The following is a 25,269-nucleotide window of genomic DNA, read 5'->3' as shown; positions in this document are numbered from 1 at the left end:
CGGTTGTAAAATCGCTGGGAACGAGCATCTTGAAAAAAAAATCTTGTCCTCGTACTTTACGGGTTAAGGAACACCGTAGGGATAAAAGGCTAGCAAACTTGAGTAGAATCCACCCAGATCAGTCAACACTGAACCTTCTTAAAAAATGGGTAAACTATGTTAGGAGTGACAAGTTGACAAATGAACAAATTCGTCATCTTTTCACTCCCAACATAGTTTATCCATTTTTGGGAAGGTTCAGTTTTGACTGATCTGGGTGGATTCTTCCCAAATTTGGGTAGCTTTGAAGTATCGTGTGATAAAGGACTTCATTATGAATTTACATCCAAGGTTGCAGCAAACATTTGTTTACAAAGGGGCACAATTTGACCAAGAATAATATTAATATCGACTGTATCTTCGCCTTGGAGACGACTGTGTGCCTGTTGGAGACCTAGATTTAGATCTGAATTTGATTTCAGACTTTGCTCGGCATTGGTATCAAAATATAAAATTTTGTTATTTTCAAATTTTGTTTTAAAAAATTTTAGTATTATTTTTTGGTTTTTTACCTCGTATGGCTGAATGACACCAAATTTTGGTATCAGGAGCAGAATTAGGTATTTGTTCGTTATTTCCCCCTGCTTGGGAACGGACTAGTGAGCAATCCAGTGTCTTTAGAACATAGACGTCATCAAAACACATTGTATTGTACAATTAAGATTTCAGATTGTATCAGATATCATAAATAATGTACTTATGGTGAGTACAGCTTTGACAGTATATTGGCAAGGAGATCATGGACGAGGAAGGAAGTGTGGTTTTAGAGCAAATTGTAAACAAATTCGGTGGCTCCTCCAAACAAAAATCTAACATGGTCGAATCATAAATTTGACACATTGAAACACCTATATGTACTCACCTTGGGTTCTACTATTGCCACCCATGAGCAAAACTTTGCTGTACATAGCTACTCGCAAGGAACATATTATTCTACTACATGCCATAACTGGTTTAAATTATCGTTTTCTTCACGTCCATTTCGGATACTGCATCATCCACCTGGGATTCATCCCGACCGACAGCATTATTCCGCTCAAAGGAAAGATTTGTGAAAGATACCTTTAAAAAAAAAACCCCTGATTGATAGCTGCTGCACAGATTTGTTGAAAAGTTTATCTTTTCCAACAACGAAAACTTAGAGTAACGATGATAGCTTCTTGCTTCATCCTCAGGTACTCCCTTTTCCCCGTCTTTTACTTCTTTGAGGAATGAATTATTGAAACATATGCTTCAGCCTCAAAGTTTTCGACAAATTTATGACTTCAATGCAAATCGAGGCATAACTTTTGTGCAGCTGTGAAAACAAGTGTGTTTCAATGCAGTTTGATGGAAGAATTGATTATACTCCGGAGGAAATTTATTTGATTTATTTCTTTTCAGTTCAATTAGATGGATTTTTTTCAAGTAATAATGATCCGTTTTTTTTTTTTCGTTACACACTTTTATTCTAGCGGTGACATCTTGTGTTCGATACTTTTTAATTTTTTGACACATTGCATAACAAATCGAAACAAATTGCGAATATTAAATCAAAAACAAAGTTTTCGCTGGCTATCTCGGAGTTGCGTCAAGATCTTTATAAAAATACAATTTTTAAAACAATTTAAATTTGCAAACATTCACCATTGAACAGATGAAGTTTTTAGCTAAGAACATATAATAGGCCGGAAACGGGGAGGTTATTTGGAGCAGGGCTATCGTGTCTCCCTAATAATTTTGTTGTCTGTATTTCTCATTCGTTCACAAAATATGTTATACGCTCTTGTGCGGTTATTTTATTGTAGTATTATTATGTTATTCTCGTGATGTAAGATTAAACACTTTCGATGAGCACGAAGGGCTAGAAGGAAGCATCTCTTGGATATTGGCAGTTAGCACGTTAGAAGGTGGTCTTGCCAAAGATGAAATTTCCCGGAGCACTTGAGTTATCCGAGGAGAAATACTCGCGCCACAATACAGCAAATTGGTCCCGGTTCACCTCGGTGGCACCCTGTGAAATGAAATAAAAAGGAGAAAGATGGTTATGGCATTTCACTGTGGATCGTCAAGTGCTGATAGAAAAATTATTGAAACGAATCAGGTTCCTGGAAAAAGTATAAAATTTCTAAAATAAACCATTGTCATTATACTTAAATGCCATACATTTGTTGTTCGTTACTATGGCAAACAAAATAATAATAACAATAATGGTAATTATTACAATTCATATTGTATATATAATACAATAAGGAGTAAACGAACTGAGCCTTGAGTGCATCGCTTCGCATGATTGATGAATTTAAGTTACGGTCAGCCAGCAGATGGAAATGATGTGAAAAATGATAATGACGTTTCAAATCGTATGGAATACGTTTAGTACATCATCAGTTTTGAAATTGCAAAACTGAAAACAAGGTGTCGAATGGCCAGTTTTACCTTTGCTTAAATTCATCAATTGAATCAGTCATTTAACAAATGTTGTAGCGCACGGATGTGCATCTGACTGGTCTTTGTTAAAACACATGGCCGAGGTTTGAAACCTCAATCAGGTCACGACAGTTACGTCGAAATAGTTTGTAAGGTCTGTTTTACTTTCTAAATAACGCCTATCTGGGTCGGTGCCGTAAATTTGATCAGTTTGGGACGATCACTGTCGAAACACGGAGATGGGTAAACTACAGAATTCTTCCGGTGGAGTATAAATGAAATGATTGCACTTGAACTGTGTTGATTACACGGAATATTGAGCAGTTAGTTTTTGTTGGTCAGGTACGTTTAACACTTATATTTTTGGACAATAACTGAAAAAAAAGACAACCTTAACAGATAGCCCAACTACCTGCATAATAATTTTGACATAAACACATTCTCTTGATCAAGGCAACCACTGAGTATCGAAGTCAACATTTGTTTTTGTTCATTCGTGGCCGTGGCTGGAAGTTCATTATCGCCTGTGTTGTTGTTTTTATTTAATTAAATCTTCAACATAATGTTGTACAGATATATTCTAGGCTAGGTGTCGAATTCTATGTTTGTAAGTAGACTTACTAATGTTAAAACCATATACATCAAACGTTTCATTAAACACACGACAGCACAAAGTCCACGGTTCGTTGAATCCATAGTTGGTCCGATGGGTAGGTTGCCACAGAAGCGTGTAACTACGTAGAACTCTTTGAGGAGCATTGATGTAAATTTGGCTCACAAGAGAGTTGCAATCCACGTCACCGTTAAGCAATCAAAACACGAAGAGTCGCTGAAGTAGTTTCCACCTTCCTGCCAACGTGTCCAGGTCAATCAGCCTGCACCGTTCTTCGTAAGGCGGCAAATTTACCGAATCGTTCCAGGGCAGAACACGTAAAGCGTATCTTATGAAGTTTCGCTGAATGGCTTCGATTCTGTTAGCTTGAATATCGTGAAAGGGTGCCCACATACTCTAGAAGACTGCGGACGAGAGCACAGTATAGTGATTTCAGCGCGTAGATGTCCTGGAATGCGTTTGTGTTTCGTTTCAAGAAACCTAATGTGGCGAATGCTTTAGCAGTTATCATGGAGATGTGCTCATTGAATCTGACTTTAGAGTCGATGATAACACCCAAATCCTTAACTGAAGAAACGAAGAGCAAACTACTGAGTCCTATCCTATAGTCATGTCGTAAGGGCTCGCGTGAACAGCAAAAAAATATTGCGCAGCATTTTGTGACATTAACCTGCATACCGTTCAATGTACACCAGCGCAAAAGGGAATCAATATCCTTCTGGAGTGCGCAACAGTCAAGTCTTGACTTAATTGTACGAAAGATCTTTAAGTCATCGGCGAACATAAGTTTCGAAGAACACAGTCGACTACACAGATCGTTCACGAACAGGATGAAAATTAAAGGCCCCAAATGGCTACCTTGGGGAACACCAGAGGGTATCTCGAAACTAGGCGAATTAACACCGTTAATGCTCACATAGGCTGAGCGGTCAGTTAAGTAAGACTGTAGCCGCTTCGTGGCCCAGTTAGGTAATCCCATACACCTCATTTTGTCCACTGCAAGCACATGTGGAACCCTATCGAACGCCTTACTGAAGTCCACGTAGATCGCATCAACTTGTCGTCGTTTTTCAATGGAGTTGATCAGCGAGTTGACAAACACCATTAAGTTGGTTGTTGTAGAGCGTTTCCTCACGAAGCCGTGCTGATGTGCGGTAATTATTGGCCTAACCGCTTGATATACGACCTCATATACGATCTTCTCCAGAGCTTTTGGGAGGCAGCTTAGAATCGAAATTCCGCGATAATTTTCAACGTTGTGGATGTTTCCAGCTTTGTGAATAGGTGTGATGGACGCAACCTTCCACATTGTGGAAAAAACACCACACAGGTGAAGCGAGAGATGCAGAAAATTTCTTAATGAACGATGGCGGCAAACAGTCTGGACCAGGGCCTTTAGAAGGATCTACAGACGAAAGAACTTTCATCACCTCTTCAACAGATACATCCAACTTCGGCAAATGCAAGTTGTAATGAGCTATGCTGCTCATCCAGTCACGACGATCATCCGGAGAATGAGCGGGAGGGGTTATAGGACATATCGAATGGTATACCACCATTCCGCCTAAGTTTCTTCACGTAGGTCCAAAAAGACGATGGATCCCGCTTGTAACCCGACAGCCTTACGAGTTTCCCGTTTTTAGTAAAAATGGCTTAAGCGCCACTCCCGAGGGAGACCATCTACCGAGACTAGGGTTGCCCGACCATATGAGACCTTTCAGGGAAGGTTCTGTTTTTCTCAAATGAATGAGCGGGAAGCAAGTTGGCTGTTGATCGATTACTGTAAGGACGGGAATGCCCACGACCTATGGTCGTGAAAGAATCAAATAAAAGAATGAAGCATTCATGAAAACGATTTCTGCCACCGATGAATTGCTCTCGCGGATTTTATCATCACGGGCAGGCTTGACACAACACTTCGAACGGATCCCGTTCGAATAGAGAGAAATCCTGGCTGGTTTCGGGGCCAACTTCCCCAGTAAAACTCTGCAAAAACTTCAAAAGAAAACGACCGGAAACGTGAAAAAGCCTTACATTCGCTTTTCTAGATCAGTTTAGGAAATGATGAACAAAAACTTTTTATCTGTAGTGTGTTGGTTTATTGAAAACGCCTCCTATTCATATTCAAACTACCTCTTGTTCATGATGGTTTATTTTTGTACTTCTACGTTACCGACAATTTATTATTCTAGGCCTATCTCAAATTCATTCCCTCTAGTTAGCTATCCTTTTCTTCTTTCTTCTTCTGACGGTATTTATTTAGTGTGCGTCAGTCAAAACGTGCGACGAATGGTGTTCATTTTGTGTGTGCTACAAAAAGCTGTTTGGCGTTACCGACGCTTGCGCGGATCGGAATGGGTAACGGCTGAATGAACAGCGGCCACGCTAGCGGTTATGCTATGCTAGGGGCTTTAACTCACCATGCGCATGGGAATTTTGTGAACATGCATGTTACTCACGTTTTGACTCGCTACTTGCGTGGAGGAATTGGCGGTTGCTCGATGATGCCGGTTGAACCCACGTGTACCACACGTGATACTCCTACGGACTCCGAAACTATGCTACTGCGGACTGCACATAGCCGATGTAGTTTTCCAACTACGCCTCACACGCTGAGTTGTGGTCTTCTACCTAGACGGGGTACGGCCGTCGCATCGATGGTCGTCACCGTCGACGGGAAACTGCGGAAAGTGGTTGCCGCTGGAGAGGGAGGTCACCGGTTCGAAACCAGTGGGTTGCTGCTCACTGTGCCTAGGGCGCGGAAACCTTTTTGCTGCCCTTTTCCGGCCTCTGGTACCACCGGGTGTTCTTCGAAGCTGGAAAATGGGGTCGAAAACGGTCGCTGACTGATGTGGGTGGTGTGACGAGCTTCGCAACTTGCCACAAATCTGCCAAAGAGAAATTCCGTCGCGTGGCATTCAACATCTGCACACTGAACAAAGTTATGCACACAAAATTACCACGGTTTCAATACACCTTCGCACACTCCTAACCGCCGAACTAACGCACTAAGCACTTTCTGCTCTAATTTCGAAAACTAACGAACTAATCGAGGGAATTTATAAAGAAAATCTAAATTAACAAACTTAAAAACAATTTCACGTTTACTAATTCACCTTTAATTTCACACCACGGCGCGATTACTGAAACTCGGACCGCTCTCGCCTCTTCCACAAACCAGAACGAAGTGAAAGAATCAAGTCTGAAGGTCCTCAGATTAGGCGCAAGAATTGCAATCTTCGTCGCCGGAAATTACGTGAAATCAACGAAGTTGATTTTCACGAAGTTCAAAAAATCGCCTTCACGCATACTAATTTTTTGTAAAAATTTACGAAGGAAGGCATTCTCCTTCTATCAAGTTAACGCATATGCCAATTCGCTTCCCACCCGAAGTGCATGAAAGGATGGGACGGGTCAACAAATCCTGAAAGCAGAATTGTGCAGGTCGATGTCCGTGCGTTTACGCGTGGTTTGCTTAGACTCTTCGTTTGGCTATCGAATTGCGCTTTGGCGCCCGAAATGGTACAGAGAACTCATTTACCATCTAATGAACATTTCGGTGAGTGAACTTTTTGCGAACGCTTCATGCGTCAAGGGGTAATTCGATGGTGTTTGAAAAATTTCAATTAATGTACAACTTTTTACATTTTGATTTTTATAATATGGCACCTGCGTGAAGTAATCGCCTGTTTTCATCAGTCCGTTGTTTGAAAAGACGTTTCCTTGCTTTCCGTAAACTGTTTCGGAGGTTCCTATGTCCCGTGGTCCACCATGGTTGATTGTAGTGAACACAAAGGCAATGTCGTCGAATAGGAGTATATTCGTGGATGATATCGAAAATGGCATCATAAAACCGGAAAACAGCATCGTCAACGTCACAATCAGTCAAAAGCATCGTTCAGTCTATCGAGCCTATCCGGGCGTTGATAAAAGGTTCATTGCAGAAGTTGAAATCGTAATAACAGCGGTCCAGCCCAACGTCATCATTATTACGAAGGTAGTCAAATTTGATGATAAAAGATTTGTGATGAGCGTCGAGATTTAAAATTCCACAGGGCGATTCGAAAAGTTCGATTCTGTCAGTATCACTAACGAAAGCCAGGTCAAGTAATCTCTCGTTTACGTTACGTACATCCTGAACCTGCTGTAATCCACATGCAAGAATCGACTGGGTCAAAGCGATTTCTTGTTCAGATGAAGCGTTGGTCGGGATGTAAGAATTCATGTCGGCATCAAATTGCCATGATAGTCTAGGCAGATTATAGTCTTCCAAAACTATGACTCTATCGGTAGTTTCAGCAAGCTCACACAATTCTTGAACACAAGATGCATGATTGGAGTACTTGGCGCAGTCCGAGTTAGGCCTTAAGTAGACGCAACATGTGTAGACCGACTGCATTGGCAACGAAACACACACGGCCACTTGCTCTAAACAGTTGGCATTAACAAGTGGAATCAACTTACAACGTAAATGCTTTTTGACACCGATCAGTACGCCGCCACCACGTAGCAGTTGAGATGTGGCTGTATTCCGATCGAGACGATAAATCACATAGTCGGACGAGAGATCAGAGTTTAATATGTCGCTGCCAAGCCACGTTTCGGTCAGCGCAATGACGTCTTAGTTACAAGATGATAATGCCAAACGAAGATCGCTAGTTTTATTTCTTAATCCGCGGACATTCTGGTAAAAAAATGTAAGGGAGAGCGCATTTGGTTGATTCGGACGATGAAGTGCTTGAACCGTTTTTGCGGGACTAGAGAAAGAGCCTACTTGCTCGCATTCGCTGTCTCGGAAGCTGACGATAATAGTGGGTTCAATAGGACTGGCTTTAAAAAATCCCGTTTTTACCAGTGTCTTCGAACTCCCGGAATCTTATGCCAGAGGGCCATGTGTCCAAACACATTGCTTTGGATTTCAGATCCGCTGCCATCTCAACTTTGTAGGACACGAAAGTTAGGGAACGTACGTCTTTGCCACGAGGAACAAGTTTAATTACAGTAATATCACTCGTTCCCAAATTTGAGCGCACCATACACGTAACCGTTTCATCGCTGACATCTGGATGAATGTTCGACAAGTACACCCAGAATTTGGTATCAGTCTCTTAATTGGCAGTTGCTGCAACAAGGTTGGGCTCTGGACAAGCGCCTGTCAATATCAATATTCATCTTCATATTGGTGGGGATGATTTTGAGGATCAAATGGAAAATGATTATTTTCATAATACACAAATACAGCGCTCTAGAACGTGTTGTATTGGTTTTTATACACATATTGATGGAAAATTATTGCCTCATGCTCAATTGATGATAATATCGAGGTCGAGTCGAGGTTTTAGCACAGACTAACAGAAGTAAAACTTAATTCTGGATCATCATTCATGCATTTTACGATCGATTTGAATATTATTATTTGCGCTGGCATCGGAACACTGTGACGTTTCTACATATTCAGTTTACCTTGCATGCAACATTGTTAGCGACATAGCGAGCAAGCTTATTTTCCGTGAGAAGCCCGAGAGATGTCGTTACTGATGTCCTTTTTATTGAGATTGAGATTGAGATACAATGTTTTCAAAGAGTTATGTCTGTTTGTCGGTGGTTTTAGACTCTGGAATCGACAATATTGAATGCCCAAAATTAATTCGATTATTTTACTTTTCAGGATCGCTTCTGATTTTGACAATTTTGGGTTGGATAATCAAGCAGTAGTGAATATCAACAAACGCATATTCGTTGATGTATAACGAACTCATTTGCTCGTTTTGCTCGTACTTCACAGCGAAGATATTCTAAGCGAACGCAATTCATCCACACTGGGTTAAAGCGCTACTCCTTGCCACTAAGCAATTCCCTACGAATTCGCAAATCGGTTTATTTTTGATTTTTTTAATTTGGTTGAAAATTTGCGGAAACGTTCCTAATGACCGACAATGCCATTTTGCATCTTCATATCGCCATTTTGAATCCAGCCTTATTTTTGAAAAGGGCATATAGAAAAATATCAAGCTTATCTTCGGAAAAATTTTACTCGAGAACTGTTTGTCCGATCGGTTTGGTGTCTTGGGCAATATTGCAGGTAATAGATGAGACTTTTTGAAAAAATATGCACATTTAAAAAATTTACCCAACTTTTTTTTTTAATTTAAGGGGGGAGTACACTTGGATTTTTCAAAAAAAAAATGCATTTTTTTTTGGCTTTAAATGTTCCTTGGGATTTATACTTTAATTTAGAAAAGACTCCAAGTCCGCCAGAATATTCATTACCGCTTTACGAAGCGATTTCCTCAAACATGTACCGGCGCGCTGAGAGAGCATTGAAATCTTTTAACGCGTTTATCTCGAAATAGGGTTTTTCAAACTGGCGTGGGAAATAACTCTAACCAGTTATCATCAAATTTGGATATCGCCTAGGTTTTCTTGTTCAAAATTAAATTTTGCTTACAAATACGTATCCACATTTTCGATTTTGTCAAAAATGGATTTTTAATCCATGATTTTGTAAGCATTTTTAGGGTGAAAAAATGGACTTTTTCATTCCTAAGGCCACACTTTTTGAAAAAAATAATTAAAAAAAAATCGGAATACGTATTTCTAACCCAAATTTCATAACTAATCAGGATTTTTGTTCGATTTATGTTCCAGGATCACATGGAAAGGAGTATTTTCCCACGCCGTTTTCTGACTTCCGCGCGAGGATGCCCGCGCGACCTGGTTCACCGGCCACGGGGAGACGCCAATCGAGTTAAAAAAATACAAATTGTAGTTCGAAGGATGACTAATAAATGAGTTATAACATATTTGCCCTCCCTGAGTGATTTATTGCTTAAAAAAATTAACGAAAATGCCTTACTTTTTGGACGTTCAAAGTGTACTACCCCCTTAAAATAGAGTCATAAAAACATTTTTGATATTTTTTTTATTTGTTGATATGTTGTAAGGGACTAAAAATGCAATGGAGCAATGATGGACAAAAAAGTTCTGATTTAAAAGAAACTCAAGGTTTTGGAAAAATATGCAAAATTTGGTCCAATTACTATTTCAACTTTAAATAATGAAAGTACACCATATTTATAATAATAAAAAAACACCGAAGTAAAATTTTGCTAAGTCGCACCGTTTTCGAGATGTAGCGGTTTGAAGGTAGATAGGCTATATCCAGCTGAACAACGGCTATATCAGTGTTTGCAAGTTCTGATGAGGCCCGTAAAAAGGCGAAATAATGTTCCTATATGGTTACTTGGGTAGTTTGATGCAATAAGACCCGGAACGGGACTTGACAATCGAGCTTCTCACTCTTCTTAATGTTTTTGGAGAATGCCCTTCGGAAAGTTCTGCGTGGTGTTTGACGGAGTTGACCAATGATGCCAGGAATGTAGATTTTTTTTATTATTTGAATTTTATTCGAAGTTTTTACCGAAGTTTAGCAGCTTGTACATCATTTCTTCTCAACACAATAAAAACAGCCATAAACAAACAACAATATCCATCGCTTAAAACACGCAGAGCACTCAATTTTTCCACTTTCCTTTCGCAAATATCGAGATAGAGCTGGAATTAGGGCCTAACAGCTTTTGTAAACAATGACTTCAATCGATGATTTCTAGAAACTCAAGGCTCGCCCACGCAAACCAACCTCCTCATCGGGTAGGGAAAGACTTTCCCTATTCGATGGTTATGTTGGTCTGCGTGGGCGTGCCTTCAGTTCCTAGAAATCATCGATAGAAGTCATTGTTTACAAAAGTTGTTACACCCTAATTCCAGCTCTATCTAGATATTATCAATTAACATCGCCACTGACGTCAACATTGATTCCGGCATCACTGCCAGATTGACGCGATCCCTCTGTCCTTTTGATTCCACAATTGCTACTGTCAAATCGACCAATAAGAAACTGGCTCGGATTTTACAGCAAATTGGCTCGAAATCGCTACCCGATCGTCAAGTCCCGTCCCAGAATAAGACCACTGAAAATCGCATGCGTTTCGCAGAACATAAAAAAAAAATTCAAAAAGAGGGCTGACAGAATCGGGTCTTACGTATCCTGAAATTTTACATAGGTTTAGCCTATAAATCCTATAAATCCAACTTCTTGACTTCGACTCCGACTCCAACTCCTTGACTTCGACTATAACTCCAGGGGTTAGCTACACATTCAAATGCTGAACTCCATCGTCGATGTCGTCAATTATCGATGACGGAGACTTTTATCAAGAAAATCAGCCGCCCAGAACGGGAACTTGTCACGTTGGAGGTGCTCAGCATTCTTGTGTGAGTGAGTGTTATTGATATAGTTGATATTGACAATGTTTTAACAAAGCGTTGCGAGTGCGCGGAGTTTTTGTTTTTATAATCAGTTGCTTATCTTGTCAAAATCAGGCCCAGTATATTTATAATTTCTTAGCCAGTTCACTTCATCGTCAGTTCAGTTCATCCCATCATTCGTCTCATCATTAAATCGCAGCGCTGAACCAGGCTATTGGCCATATAAAGGCTTGCCAATGCACACCAAAAATCAAGTACATCGGAACATCTTTTATCTCAAATCGAGGAAAGACATTCCGTGCAAGCTATACCACAAGCCAGACTAGTTCATGTTGGTATTCGGCAATTTGGACTTCTACATCAACACATGTCAAGCTACCTTTAGGTTCAATTGGCTAAACTTGGTTCGTTCCTTCTTGTCCATTTTTTCTCTTTTCAAACCAGATAAGATATAAGATCTATCTTCGATTTCTAGTCCTGACAACAAGGGAACACATTTTAGTCCTTGTTATTGGCTTAATTGGATACAACATGGAAAATCTCGAGATTCTGACCAGATAGAAAGTTACTGTCTTGGGCAAAGTTGTTCTAGAGATCATAAATTTTTCCCTGGTGGAGAGTAGTTGAGAATTTTCTCACTACGTAGCGCTACCGAATACATGTGAAATTATCGCATGTGATATATATCGAGATCATAACCAAATAGAAAGTTACTGTCGTCGACAAAGTTGTTTATGAGATCACTACCTTTTCGCTGGTGAACAGCAGTTCATAATTTTCACAATACGTGGCGCTAGTATATACGTGAAATTCTCATGCAAAATATTTCGAGATCCTGACCAGATAAAAAGTTACTATCTCCGGCAAAGCTGTCGCATATATGAGGATTGCACGTGGTAGCGAGACAATTCATATTGCAGCGCAGTGATAAAATTCTGAACTACTGTTCACCAGCCACAAGACCTTGACCTCCTGAACAACTTTGCCCAAGACAGTAACTTTCTATTTGGTCAGGATCTCGAGATATTTTATACGTGAAAATTTCACAGGTATACTAGCGCCGCTAGTGATTAAATTCTGAAACATTGTGCACCACAAAATAGGTTTTAACCTCCTGAACAACTTTGTTTAAGACAGTAAATTTCTCTCTGGTCAGGATCTCGAGATATATCACAGGCGAGAATTTTACATTTCACTAGCGCTACGTAGTGAGAAAATTTTAAACAACTGTCCACGAGCAAAAAGTTTGTGATATCCTGAACAACTCTGGTCAAGAACTAGAGATATTTTATACGCGAGAATCTCACATGTATACTAGCACCATGAAGTGAGTAAATTCTGAACTACTGTCCACCAGCCAAAAGACCTTGTCCTCCTGAACAACTTTATCGTAGACAGTAACTTTCTATCTGGTTAGGATCTCGAGATATATTATATGCGAGAAGTATACATGTATACTAACGCGACGTGGTGAGAAAATTCTTAACTGCTGTCTACCAGCCAAAAAGTCTTAACCCCCTAAGTAACGTTGCCCAAGACAGCAACTTTCTAGCTGATCAAGATCTCGAGCTATTGAATATCCGAAAAAGGTACGTATATACTAGCGCCTGCATAGTGAGAAAGTTCTGAACTATTGTCACCCAAAAAAAAAGATCTTGACTTCCTGAAAAACTTTGCCGAATACATTTACTTTCTATGTGGTCAGGATCTAGAAATATTTTATATGCAAGAATTTCACATGTATAGTAGCGCTGCGAAGTGAGAAAACTCTGAGTGACTGTCCACCTATGAAAAGGTCTTGATCTCCTGAACAAGTTTGCCGAAGACAGTACCTTTATATCTGGTCGGGAACTCGAGATATTTTATATGAGAATTTGGATAGAAATCTCCTTATACCTTTTGGCAAATTTATATTGCTGATTATCCATAAAATGTATAAGTCAAGTAATAAGCAGACGCATTGCAAAAAGTTAATAAAGCTCATGTGTCAAATGAAATGTATAAGCGGTCACACATACCTTTTATGCATGCTTATAGGACCTATGTGGTTTGTCTTATGGAATGTATAAAACTGATGTTTTGGAAAAAATGTATAAGTGAAACACATGAATAAAATAATTGATTTTCGTTTCGTGTAGCGTCGCGTAGTAAGCAAATTCTGAACTATTGAAAACACCAAGCAATAGGCTTTGACCTCCTGAAAACTTTGTGAAAGACAGTAACTTTCTATCTGGTCAGGATCTCGAGATATAACCAATGCGAGAATTTTACTTGTATACTAGCGCTACGTAGTGAGAAAATTCTGAACTACTGTTTGCCAGCGACAAAGATATGATCTCCTGAACAACTTTGTCGGAGACAGTAACTATCTATCTGGTCAGGATCTCGATATATCCCATGTTGTAATCAATTGAGTGGTCACAGTGTACGTGGTTTCCATTTACATTTCCCCTATTAGCCGCATTTTTTAGGTGTTTACTGTAATCAAAGTTAAGCTTGTTTAGATCAAAACATGTTTTTTGAGGAATAATCGTTGGTTTCAGATCGAAGGAAATGGAAACCCTCTTCTCTTTTCAGAAAGCGAGCCATAAAAGGCTAGGACAAGAGCTTTTGCTCATGTCCCAACCGTCAGAGGAAAATGGAGCATCACTTAACATTTCTAGCTTAGATGTTTCCAAGGACCAATAATTATATGTACCAAAACCGGAATGTTTTCTGAATCATCTTGCCCCTTAAATGCTGCACAGTAGGGCTGGGTGTTTTGGTATGTGTGGTGCACCTTCGATGGCAAGAAAAATGATGGAGGTATATCAATCATTTTCCAGGATGCTTTCATGAACTGGTTGTGTTGGTGTAATGGAAGGGCCCCACCCTCGGGAAACCACCTTCATGATCACGGTAACCCCTATGACAGTTAAGTATGGCTGTGTTGGTGTTAGATTAAATTAGATTAAATTAAATGTTGTAACAAAGCGTTGCGATCAGACTATCGGTTATTTAACTTTTTTTTAACATTATTGAAGGCACGTTCCCGAGCTATGAATATTCATCAAGTGCCTGTATAGAGTAATTGAACTAGGCACATCATTTTCTGTAAGCATACATTTTTGTTATCATGATTATCCTAAATATTATGTGGTTCCTATAATGGGTAACAATCTTTGATGCAAACTGATGCAGTCCTGATCGTGATTCATTCTGAGTGAAGTTTAAGTAAAAGTAAATATAGAAGTAATAGTGTTCTCCAAAACCAAGCTCTCGGTCTGAAAAATTTTATTTTGAAGGAAGTTAATCAACCAATATGTTTGTAAAACACGTTTCCGCTCCAACATGTTCAGTATCAGACCCATGCAAAAAATAAAAAGATTTATTACCTTTGACATTTTCTTGAATGCCTCCAGGCACTCGTTCTTATCGACACCGTAGCTTGAGTAGACGGTAGAGAATTCACCCGAATCGATGGTACCATCGTTGGAAGCGTCCTCCAGGTCGAACATGAAGTTCATGTATCTGAAAAATGGAAATAAATATCTCGTTTAAATTTCTTCCATGCTCTGCCCCTTGCTCTTCCCACTTTCGGAAAATATATTAGATTAATTAACAGCTCAGCTGTAACAATACGCTTGATATTCACACCTCTTAATCACTAACTTTTCCCTCGGGGGAGACATCTATACGGTGCCGTTCCGCTTCAAAGAAGGCACCGTCGAAACTAATTAAACATTCACCACCACCTAGCCACCGTCATAGTGTAGTCAAAATAAACAATGTGACACATTAACCCGCACTTTTGTTTGATGATGGCAGCTCCAGCTCTTTGAGGAAAGTTCATGATGGCAATAAATCGAATCAGGCGCAAAATGAATGCTGTTTACCATAGCCTTGAAATTCAATTTAGAACAGCTCAACAGGACAACATCGCAACATTTCTGGTTCCTCATTTCTGCTCCCAAGCATTACCTATGTATCTTATGGTCGACCACAGCTGTCCCACTTCTCAGTGAACACCTAAAAGGAAATTCAACTTTCATTTCTTGTTTACTGAGCCGATGAGCTGATGCCATTTCCGGTTCGAAAATATTTAAACATTATTTATGTGACACTTGCTCAACAGTCCATGACTTGAGCTGGAATCATCTCACAATTTATTACCATTCGGCTTTGTTCAACACACAAGTGGAAACTTATTTTTGGATTCACAAAAATACACAGAACAATACATTTCCTATCTGAATAGATTGTTGGTCTTGAAATAGATACATATGATTCCACTAGAAGCTAAATGATACAGAAACATAGGTGATTCAAAATATCGATTTTTCTCCACCCTACTCAATCGAATCCAAATCAGATCTTGAATAGTATTTATAGGTTGCGAAGTCGTACTGCACTGCCCCTTTGAAGTTTATATGGGAAATGCTATGGGAAAAGTGTACATTTTAGCCTTTAAGCTTACTATTTGTTGTGAAGTTCAATCAGGTACAACTTTGCTGAATACCACTTTTGAATGAAATTCAATATAAGTACTACTTAATTAATTGGAGAGATGATCAATGGACTGCATTCAAGGCAACACTGGATCTTGTACTGTGCCATAGTAGCCTGGATTTTGTTGACCTATTCTTCAGCGAAGTACACCAATGTTGCCTGCTGAGCAGTTGATGGAGCAGTTTAGATGAAAATCATCATGCTAATTAATTAATATCTAAGTATCCTGACGATCAATTAAAAACTGGTCTTCAGCAAAGTTCCTATATCTGAGTACAGATAGTAATTTTATCCATAAATCATGATGGCGCAAGTCTAGGACGTGGTGAGCAGCCATAATTACCATATCAACTCCAAATTTTGGTAGAGATCAGTACCTAATTTGGAATCGATTGAGCGAGGTGGAGAAAAATCGTTATTTTGAACCACCCTAATAGGTATGTATGTTGAGAAAATACCAACCACACTGCTTCACCCACTTGTTCCTCCTTTAATTCTACCAATTACAACTTCATAAGACAGCTTCATTTCCCTAGTGGTAGCTATTTCTAGGAAAATCTGCTGGGATGTGGCTTCATTTGGGTTTGAATCGTGAAAGCTCATCTTGTCCCGTCAGAGAGCACCGTACTCGTTATCCGAGGTTGTGAATAACCGACAGACGAAGTAGTGAGAGAAACCGTTAACATTTCTTTATGTTGATTTTATCGAGTGAAGAAGATAGCTTCTGTCTTTCCGGTTGTAGAACATGGATACACCTCTTGTTTCCGGCATGTTTCGGGCGTCTCATATAGCGAAGAACACCGTAATGTTTCCAAACTGAATTAAAACTGTTTACACGATCTGATTAAGTTTCATAGAACGCGCGAAATGCCATGCTCTGTAGTGTAATGGTTTTTCCGTTTCAACAGGAAATTGACGTTGTAACAGACTGAGGGATGAAAATGTTAGTACACACCGGTAAAGTGAAAATAAAAAAAATAAACTTCTACAACTGACGTTCGAAGCCAACGTAATACATGTCCATTAGAGTATAGTTTAGAGGGGACACTATTCACGAAATACAAAAGTAAACATTTTATTCGTCAAATTTACCCAGGTTGTAAATTTTCTCGACTTCCCTGGGCATAGAGTATTATTGTGTTTGCAACATAATATACAAATTCATGCATTTGCTTGGCTTAGAAAACTCTTAACAGAGCGGCGTCCATCTTCAAAGAGGCGAGTGGGACAAGGTACTGGGGTCTCATAGAACTGTTTTAATATTTTTGGAATCGTGTAATGGTGCCAGAGATGTATAGCTGGAACATGTACTGGTTTGTAAATGCAATGAAATTCAATGCGGCCTGAAATTAATAAAACCTATCATGTGACACATCAAATGACATGAGAATTCAAAAAATAATTCAATTGTACACAGAAATTCAAAACAACCCAAAATTAAGTTCTTTTCACTCATCTCCCATGTTCCGTACGATAAGCCAAATTTGAGTAAACCGGCTCAAAGTAGTTTGCATTTAAGCACGGCAAAAAAAATTACCCATCGCTAAGTTATTTTCAATTTTTTCTACCCAAAATTAAGTTCAATTAACTCAAATTAGAGTATATCGCATATTACTCAATTTTAGCTTCTCGTACGGAACTAGACGGTTCAGTCGAATCTTTCGTTCTATTTTTGACAACAATAGCGAGAGGAAATGAAACGGGCAGAGGTCAAATAACTCAAATTTGAGTTTAAAAAACCAAAGCGGTGGGTAGTTTTGTTTTTCTGTGTAGTAATAATCAGAGCACAGGGCTGTACTGGCCACATCCAGCCATGTACGGGGAACCGCCAGCCTCAGTTTCTAGCTATTAAGGGCCAAAGCCCATCATGCGTTTCCACCCATCATGCGTTCCCACCCAGGTTTGTTTATACTTAGGGCATGTCTCACCAGTCCCACCCACTCCTCGCACCTATGGTTCTCAATTAATAACTGTGGAAGAGCATCTAGAATACTAAGATGAGAGTCGGCAAAACGCTGTCTACAAAAGCGTAAGAGTAAGAAAAATAAGAAGAAGCAGATGAAGGGTAGCTATAAATTACCGCTTATCATAATCCCTTCAATGTGGGCATTTAATAATAGATTTAAAATCTTAACTGAATTCCAGTGGCCTTATAGCAACAATCAATACGAAACTAACGATTTTAAATTGGCTCACCACTTTAGTAGCCTATTGGTCCCAAGCAAACGATTAACGTACCCTATTCTAGTTGAAATTCTATTACTACACTATGTTTGTTTTGATTCGCTATGAAAGTTTGACAGATAACATCAGGGGTGTGTGGATTCATGCAGAACATGCAGGGGTGAGTGAAATAGCTTGGGACTGCTTGGGACCGTTGTTCTGGTACTGAGTGAGCCAAAAATAATAATGATTTTATTCGGGACCCAGTGGTCTTAGAGTTACCTCTATGCTTATAGTACGTTCAGACTAGGTTGTATATTATGTAATATAGCTTTGTTATATGGATATCACTTTGAGGTGTTCTACGGCACTACGGCAAGGTAATATAGTTTGACGTTTGCATTTCAAATGGATGTGCATGCATCAAAGTAGCCTGGAATTTACGTGATTATTTTTTTTTTACAAAAACAAACATCGGTTCCGTGTTCAATGTCAATCTGTTGAAATGAGTGATTTCCAAATATTATATACGGTTATAACCCAGTACAGAAGATACGTCCTCCCACGCTTCTAGCAGCAGATCAATTTATGGCGCAGACCAAACGTTGCGCTTTTTAGATTTTTTTCCGCTTCGAAGGACCGGGCTCTTCCATAGTAACGAGACTTGATCTGAACAAAACGTCAAACCGGAAAGGATGATCATAACAAATTTGAAATTGACATCTGACATCTAAGCATTCTGTTGTTCTCACTGAGTTCTCACTCAATCGAAGACACTACCCAAATAAACCGTGTTGCCAGTTGTAGAAGAGTTCAATTTTGAGTGATATAAAAAATGATATAATCTATATTACCCTTTGCAAGTAATATTGGATGACGTATCAGATATATGGGATATTATGTAATATAGTTGATGATATAGCCTCTATATCATGAATCACTCTATATTACGTAATATAGAGCCTAGAGCCTGAACGTACTATTAGCACAAACGAAGTGACAGACGGAGCGGCTCGAAAACTTTGGTGACTAACCTGCTATTGCAATTTTTCAGTGTACCACACGGCAACACCACTACTACTGGATTGTACCACATGGCAACACTACTACTGGATTGAACTAGCATTTTCACCAAATGTACTAGAATGTTTTGGTTCGATCTCTTTCACTCTACTCAAAACTGGAATGCATAAAAAAATGACAAAATGATACACTCCTTGCACACTGTCAAAGAATCATTGTACACTAAATTAGCTTTGTGCAAAACCAAAACAAAAATACTATCCCATCTGGTGGATGATGGCACAAGCTTCTAAGAAAATTCTATTACAGCGAGCCACATTATTTTAATTGATTTCTTCGCCAGTTAGTCGTCTGTCACTTCGTTTGTACTATTAGGCTCGTTCGTCTTTAGAAGTTTAACGCACATAATTTCAAAGTTATAGCAATTTTTAAGCTACTAAATAGTGATTTATTTATTTATTTATTTATTTATTTATTTATTTATTTATTTGTCGTCAATCAGTGTAGACCGTTTTACAATTCTTGTCTTAAGTGCTATTTTTATAATTTTGTCTTTGTTTATATTTTTTATAATATGTCTTAAGAAAAAGTTAAAACATTACTTCTAGTTGACGTTATGCGACGAATTAAAATATTGCTTTAATTTAGTTTTTGTCATTGTAAAGTCAATGTTATCGCAGTGCTTATTATATGTATCCATCATTTGGTTCAAGGGTCCAAATTTGGCATAATTCGTACGATGACGATTTGTAGCAAATATATTTCTGTTTCGTAAATGCCTAGATGGTGTATATAAATTTAAGGATGACAATAGTTCTATTGAATCAATTCGATGTGATACGATATCGTTTACGAAAGAAATCATAGCAAATTCACGACGTTCTTTTAATGTTTGGATATTTATGAGCATACACCGAGCTGTGTAAGATGGCAGAGGAAATACAGTCCAACCTAACTTGCGGAGTGCATACAATAGAAACTGCTTTTGAACGGACTCTATTATTTCTTCGTGTGTGATTGAAAAAGGAGACCAAACTATGCTGCAATATTCTAATATCGACCTTTTATAAGCAATGTACAATGTTTTTATCGTATACGGATCGTGAAAGTTATAACAGAAACGTTTTATGAAACCAAGCATGTTGTTAGCTCTGTTAATAATTGTGTTATAATGATCGGTGAAAGTAAGTTTTGAGTCTAAGATAGCGCCTGGATCCCTGACTCTATCACACTTTTCTACGATCTGGTTTCCTAAAGTGACTGTTATATCGGGTAGCTTTTGTTTTCTACTAATGGTAATGGAGTTACATTTTTTATATTTAATTGTAGCAGGCTTTTTTGACACCAAGTATGGAATATTTGAATTTCTTCTTTGAATGTGACGATGTCTTTGGCATCTTTTATTTCTAAAAAAAGTTTGATGTCGCCAGCATATATTAAAACTTTCAATTTCTTAATAATGAAAGATATGTCATTGACGAAGAGAATAAATAAAAGTGGTCCTAAATGGGAGCCTTGAGGAACTCCTGAAGTGACATCAACGGGATTTGATATCTTTCCTTTGTATTTTACTATTTGATGACGGTCAGTTAAATATGATTCAAGCCACTTGAGGAGTGCGTAATGAATTCCCATTTTTTGAAGTTTAAAAAGAAGCATGGGTATGTCAATTCGATCAAACGCTTTGCTGAAATCTGTATACAACACTTCTACATGGTTTCCGTTATCCATTGCATTCAAGGAATAGTTAATTTATTCGAGCAAATTCGTAGTTGTTGAACGGCCTTTAAAGAAGCCATGTTGCATAGTAGTTATTCTGTTTTTAATTTGAAGAAAGAGTTTTTCATTTACAATCGCCTCGAAAAGTCATTTACAATCGCCTCGGAATGCAAGAGATAATAGCTATACCACGATAATTACGTATGTCGGATTTTTTACCCGATTTAAAGATAGGCACTAAAAACGAGTTTTTCCATATTTTAGGGAAGTTTCCGGATTCCAGTGACATATTGAAAATCCAAAATAATGGAGCAGTAAGTTCAATTGCTAAAGTTTTCATAAAAACTGGCGGAACACCGTCAGGGCCAGGACCTTTAGATGCATCTAAATTGTTTAAACCCTTTAAGATATCATGAACCTTGATTTGACTTACGCTGATGTCACTTGAAAATTCTGGATATGATTCAAAATATTCACGGTCACGGTCCTCTTCTGAAAACGTAGTATATATTTCTTGGAAGAAATTTGCAAACAAATTGCATATATCATCCGAGTTCTCACCTATCCTATCGTCCAAATGCATCTTTGAGGGAAAATTATCAGATTTTAATTTGGTTTTCACATAATTGAAGAAGTTTCTAGGACAAGATTTTATTTCAAGTTCAGTTTTTAAATTATACTCCTCAAATGCCATATTCACGGCCAAATTTAACTGATCGCAAATGTCTAAATAGTATGCCAAAGTTTCTTCACTATTATATTTTTTATAAAATTTGTGCGCTTTTTGCTTTCGATTTTTTAAATTTTTCAGTTCCCTGTTGTACCAAACTGGATGTTTTGCATGACTCTGACGTCTTCTTCTTTTAGTTGGCACTTCTTCAAGAATTATTTCAAGCAACACATTGTAGAATACGTCAACTGCACATTCAACATTTCCTGCAGTTCTTAATATTGCTTGCCAATCGACAATGTTCAATCTATTTCTAATGTTATCATAATTTGCTGAATTGTAATCAAAGATTTCATCAAATTCTCAGTCGTTGGTTCTTTCATTTATGTGAACGAATAGAGAATACTCTATTGCTGTGTGAAACATTTCATTTCTCCATATGGGACTTAACGATTCAGTCACACAGAAATCTTCATAAGTATTTGTTAATAAAAGGTCTAAATAACAATTTTGTTGATTTTTCACATGGTTAATTTGATAGAGTCCTAAATTTGCAATTTTGTCAAAAATGAAATGGAGTGTTTCATTTTCCCCAACGACTGGAAGTAAGATGCTTTCATTGTCCATATCAGAAATAAAGTCAACATTGCGTTGGTTAAAGTCCCCATATATATGAACTTTTACTTCAGGGGGTAAACTAGACAAAATTTCTTCCGCTTTTCCAAAAAACTTATCATACGTGTCCTTATGAGCATTGTTTGGAGGAAAGTATACCGAAACAAAGACATGTGTTTCGTCTGCTACCTGCGCTTTTACCCATACATGTTCGAATTCTTTAAATTTAGTAGCCATAATAATTTCTGAATTCAATTGGGTCGAAATCGCTATTAATACTCCACCTCCCGATTTTTTTTCCAGACCATTGAAAATTGCGGTCGTCTCTATAAACGTTATAATTGTTACCAAAAACTTCTTCACTTCTCACACTATCATCCCAACTTGTTTCATTAGCCATTATGACAGAGTAAGTAGAACTTAATATATTTTTGTTAATTTCATTCATTTTACCGGCGCTTCTCATGCGGTTAACATTTTGGCAATATACCAAAATTTCTGTACTGGTCTGAAGATTAGGTGAAGAAGTTGATGGTAACCTGTCATTCATAAAACTATTATCAAAATTATTTACCCCTGATCCATGTTCCGAATTTGTTTCGTTCTGCAAAGTGTTGTGATCTTCGTTATTTTCTTCCTCTATGGAGTGTGTCAGTTTTGTAGAAAAAACGAGTGCCTCTCCTTGATGTAGAGAAGTCGTCAAGTCCTGGATAATGTCGGGGTCTGCCGGATCATTGTCTTCCTCCAAGGGGTGCGTCAATTTCGTACAAAACACGAATTCCTGCATACACACGCCTCGCATGATGCAGTTGCAGCCATCCCGTTATGCAAGTGCGCTGGAACGGTACGTGGGTATACATCGCACGCCGGGTAGGGGTTTAAGATTTCCCCTCGTTGGAATTGCATCGTGGGTCGATAGTTAGCCTGCGGCGGTCTGGAAAACCGATATTTCGCTGCCGCAAGAAGCTCTCGATCAGGTGGCAGTAGGTTGTTTCTATTCTGACTAACACTGCTGCGGAAACTGTTACGGTTAGTGTTGTTGTTTCGATGATTGTTAGATATGTTATTGTTGTTGTTGTTGCCAAAATTGTTGTTGTTGTTGTTGTGGTTGTTGTTATTAATGCTGTTGTTGTTGTTGTTGTGGTTGTTGTTGTTGTTGTTGTTATTGTTGTTGTTTTTGTTGTTGTTGTTGTTGTTATTGTTGTTGTTGTTGTTGTGGTTGTTGTTGTGGTTGTTGTTATTGTTGTTTTTGTTGTTGTTGTTGAGCAAGTTTTGTTTCCTTCGTCTTCTAGCCTTTCCAGCTATTTTTTGCTGTATCAAACGGCGTGATTTTCGGTCATCGTACTCGGTCCAGTCTGCCTTCCATACCTTCCTGGTACCAAGTAGACGCCACCCTGAGTCATCGTTGTTGTTATTTAATTCCACCTCCAAGCTGGGGCGCGAGTCAGATGGCGATTGCAAAGGTGCAGCGCTCCGTGTTGAGGCTATATTTGCTGACAGTGACTTCAGCTCGTCAAGAATATCGAGTTCCAGCATAGAGTTAGAGCTCATGGTACAACTTGCCGCAATGTCGAGCGACAGCTGGTTCAGTTGATTTATTTCATTACTGATATTTCGGAGCTCGGTTGATATATCTGACGTCACAGTTCTCAATGACGTAGACACACTGTCTTTTGTTGCCATCATAGCTGTATCGAAAAGCGATGTAGTGTGATTTTTGAGGGCAACGACACTGCCAGCTAAGGTGCTGTTTCTGTTAATTGCAGACAGTTCATTTTTTATGCCTACCAGCAGTACCTCCAGGCCTTCGACAGCTTCGTGAACAATTCGAGGATTTTCTTGCTGCATCGCGAAACGATGTGTCACTTCTGTGTTGGCATGCAGTTGCTCCGTTAGAAGTTTTTGTTGAGCCGCTAATTGATTGAATTCTAACTTTGCTTGCAGATGCTCTTGACACGAGTCGCAGCATGGTAGAAGATAAGAATTAAAATCCCCTACTTTTTTATTGTCCTTCCTGCGTAGTGAATTCCTCTGCACGGTCACTCCTACGCAGGCTGCATGAAATGTGCGTATGCAGCCAGTGCATTTCCACATCAGCGAATCAACGGAAGAGTCAAATGAACAAATTTCACAATTCATATTGAAATGAACGGAACCAACAGCTATCGCGCGAAATTACTACAGCGAGAACGAAACGTACGCAAAAAAAAAGCACAGAACGCACGTGGCTAGGAACGATTAAAAAACGCGTCCAAACCGATTGACGATCGATCGACTAAAAAAAAGTTTGTTGAGGATCAGCAAGATGCGCCTACGCATGGTCTATATACTCATGCAAATCAGTCTAGCTCTTCTCTTGCTTAGGTAAGGATATACGTTAACTTTCAAACGTTACAAATGTTTAGACCCTCAGGAACTATTTGTAGGAACTGATTTCGCCCTTTCAGGGACGAGTTGGAATTGAAAACAGAAATTAGAAAATTAGCTAAACTCCTGTTATTAACACCGGTACGTTCAAGTTGGTCACCCTATCCCAAGTTTTACAGAACGTTCAGCTGTTCTCATTTCGGTAAAATTTACCGAACACGGAAACAAAATCTTAGTGTGTAGGACCTAAAGCTAACCTAAAAATTAGACAGTGAATTTAAAGGCCTATATAATCTCAAGGACCACTGAAAAGAAAGCTATTATCTAAATGCTAATTTGACCTAAACTTAAGTTAAACTAATTATTTTGATGTGAATAAAAATCTAGCTGCAAAAATCAGTGCGTTGCCTTTCGTTTCCTGTCGCAACAATCTTTAAAATTTTCATCAGTGATGAGTCATACTTCTATCACCAGCAAGAAAGATGGATGCACTGGATTCAACAGGCCAGATGAAGTGAAAAATATGGTCCAATGTGATGCATGCGATGCGTGCTGGCACTTCAGTTGTTCAGGTGTCACGAGTTCGATTACCGATCGTAAGTGGTTGTGTCACCGATGCACACCAACCTCTCGTGCTTCGTCGAGAATGAGTGTCGCCAGTCGATTTTCGTCGCATTTAGCGAACAGTACACTGAAACAAAATCCATTGGTAAAAATACTATATTGCTGGTGTTGCGGTCGGTAAAAACGAGCGCCCAGCAGCGAAAGGGTTTTTTGTCGGCTAAAGTAGCATCCAGTTGCTAATGGGCGAAGACTGTGAACGCGCCCGTTAACTGACAGTTTTCGACGGCAGCAGATGATACAAATAAAAACACGCATACATGCGCATTAGACT

The 25,269-nt window shown here is 38.9% G+C and overlaps 1 protein-coding gene across 1 annotated transcript in view; it reads right to left on the bottom strand.

Annotated features, from left to right (window-relative positions):
* Positions 1 to 1,836: 1,836 nt before the first annotated feature.
* LOC135704003 (calexcitin-1-like) overlaps positions 1,837 to 25,269 on the bottom strand; it is a 74,836-nt gene continuing 51,403 nt past the window's right edge. The window contains exons 5-6 of the mRNA XM_065225367.1: positions 14,704 to 14,839; positions 1,837 to 2,032 (exon numbers count right to left, since the gene is read on the bottom strand). Of these exons, the coding sequence (XP_065081439.1) occupies positions 1,922 to 2,032; positions 14,704 to 14,839 (247 nt within the window). The 3' untranslated portion in view covers positions 1,837 to 1,921. The remainder of the gene's footprint in view (positions 2,033 to 14,703; positions 14,840 to 25,269) is intronic.

Source organism: Ochlerotatus camptorhynchus, unplaced genomic scaffold, assembly GCF_037179485.1.
Source record: "Ochlerotatus camptorhynchus isolate MF236.1 unplaced genomic scaffold, CSIRO-AGI_Acam_v1.1 ptg000228l, whole genome shotgun sequence".
NCBI lineage: Eukaryota > Metazoa > Arthropoda > Insecta > Diptera > Culicidae > Ochlerotatus > Ochlerotatus camptorhynchus.
Note: the sequence above shows the minus strand (reverse complement) of the source record. Positions and strands in the feature narration are given on the sequence as shown.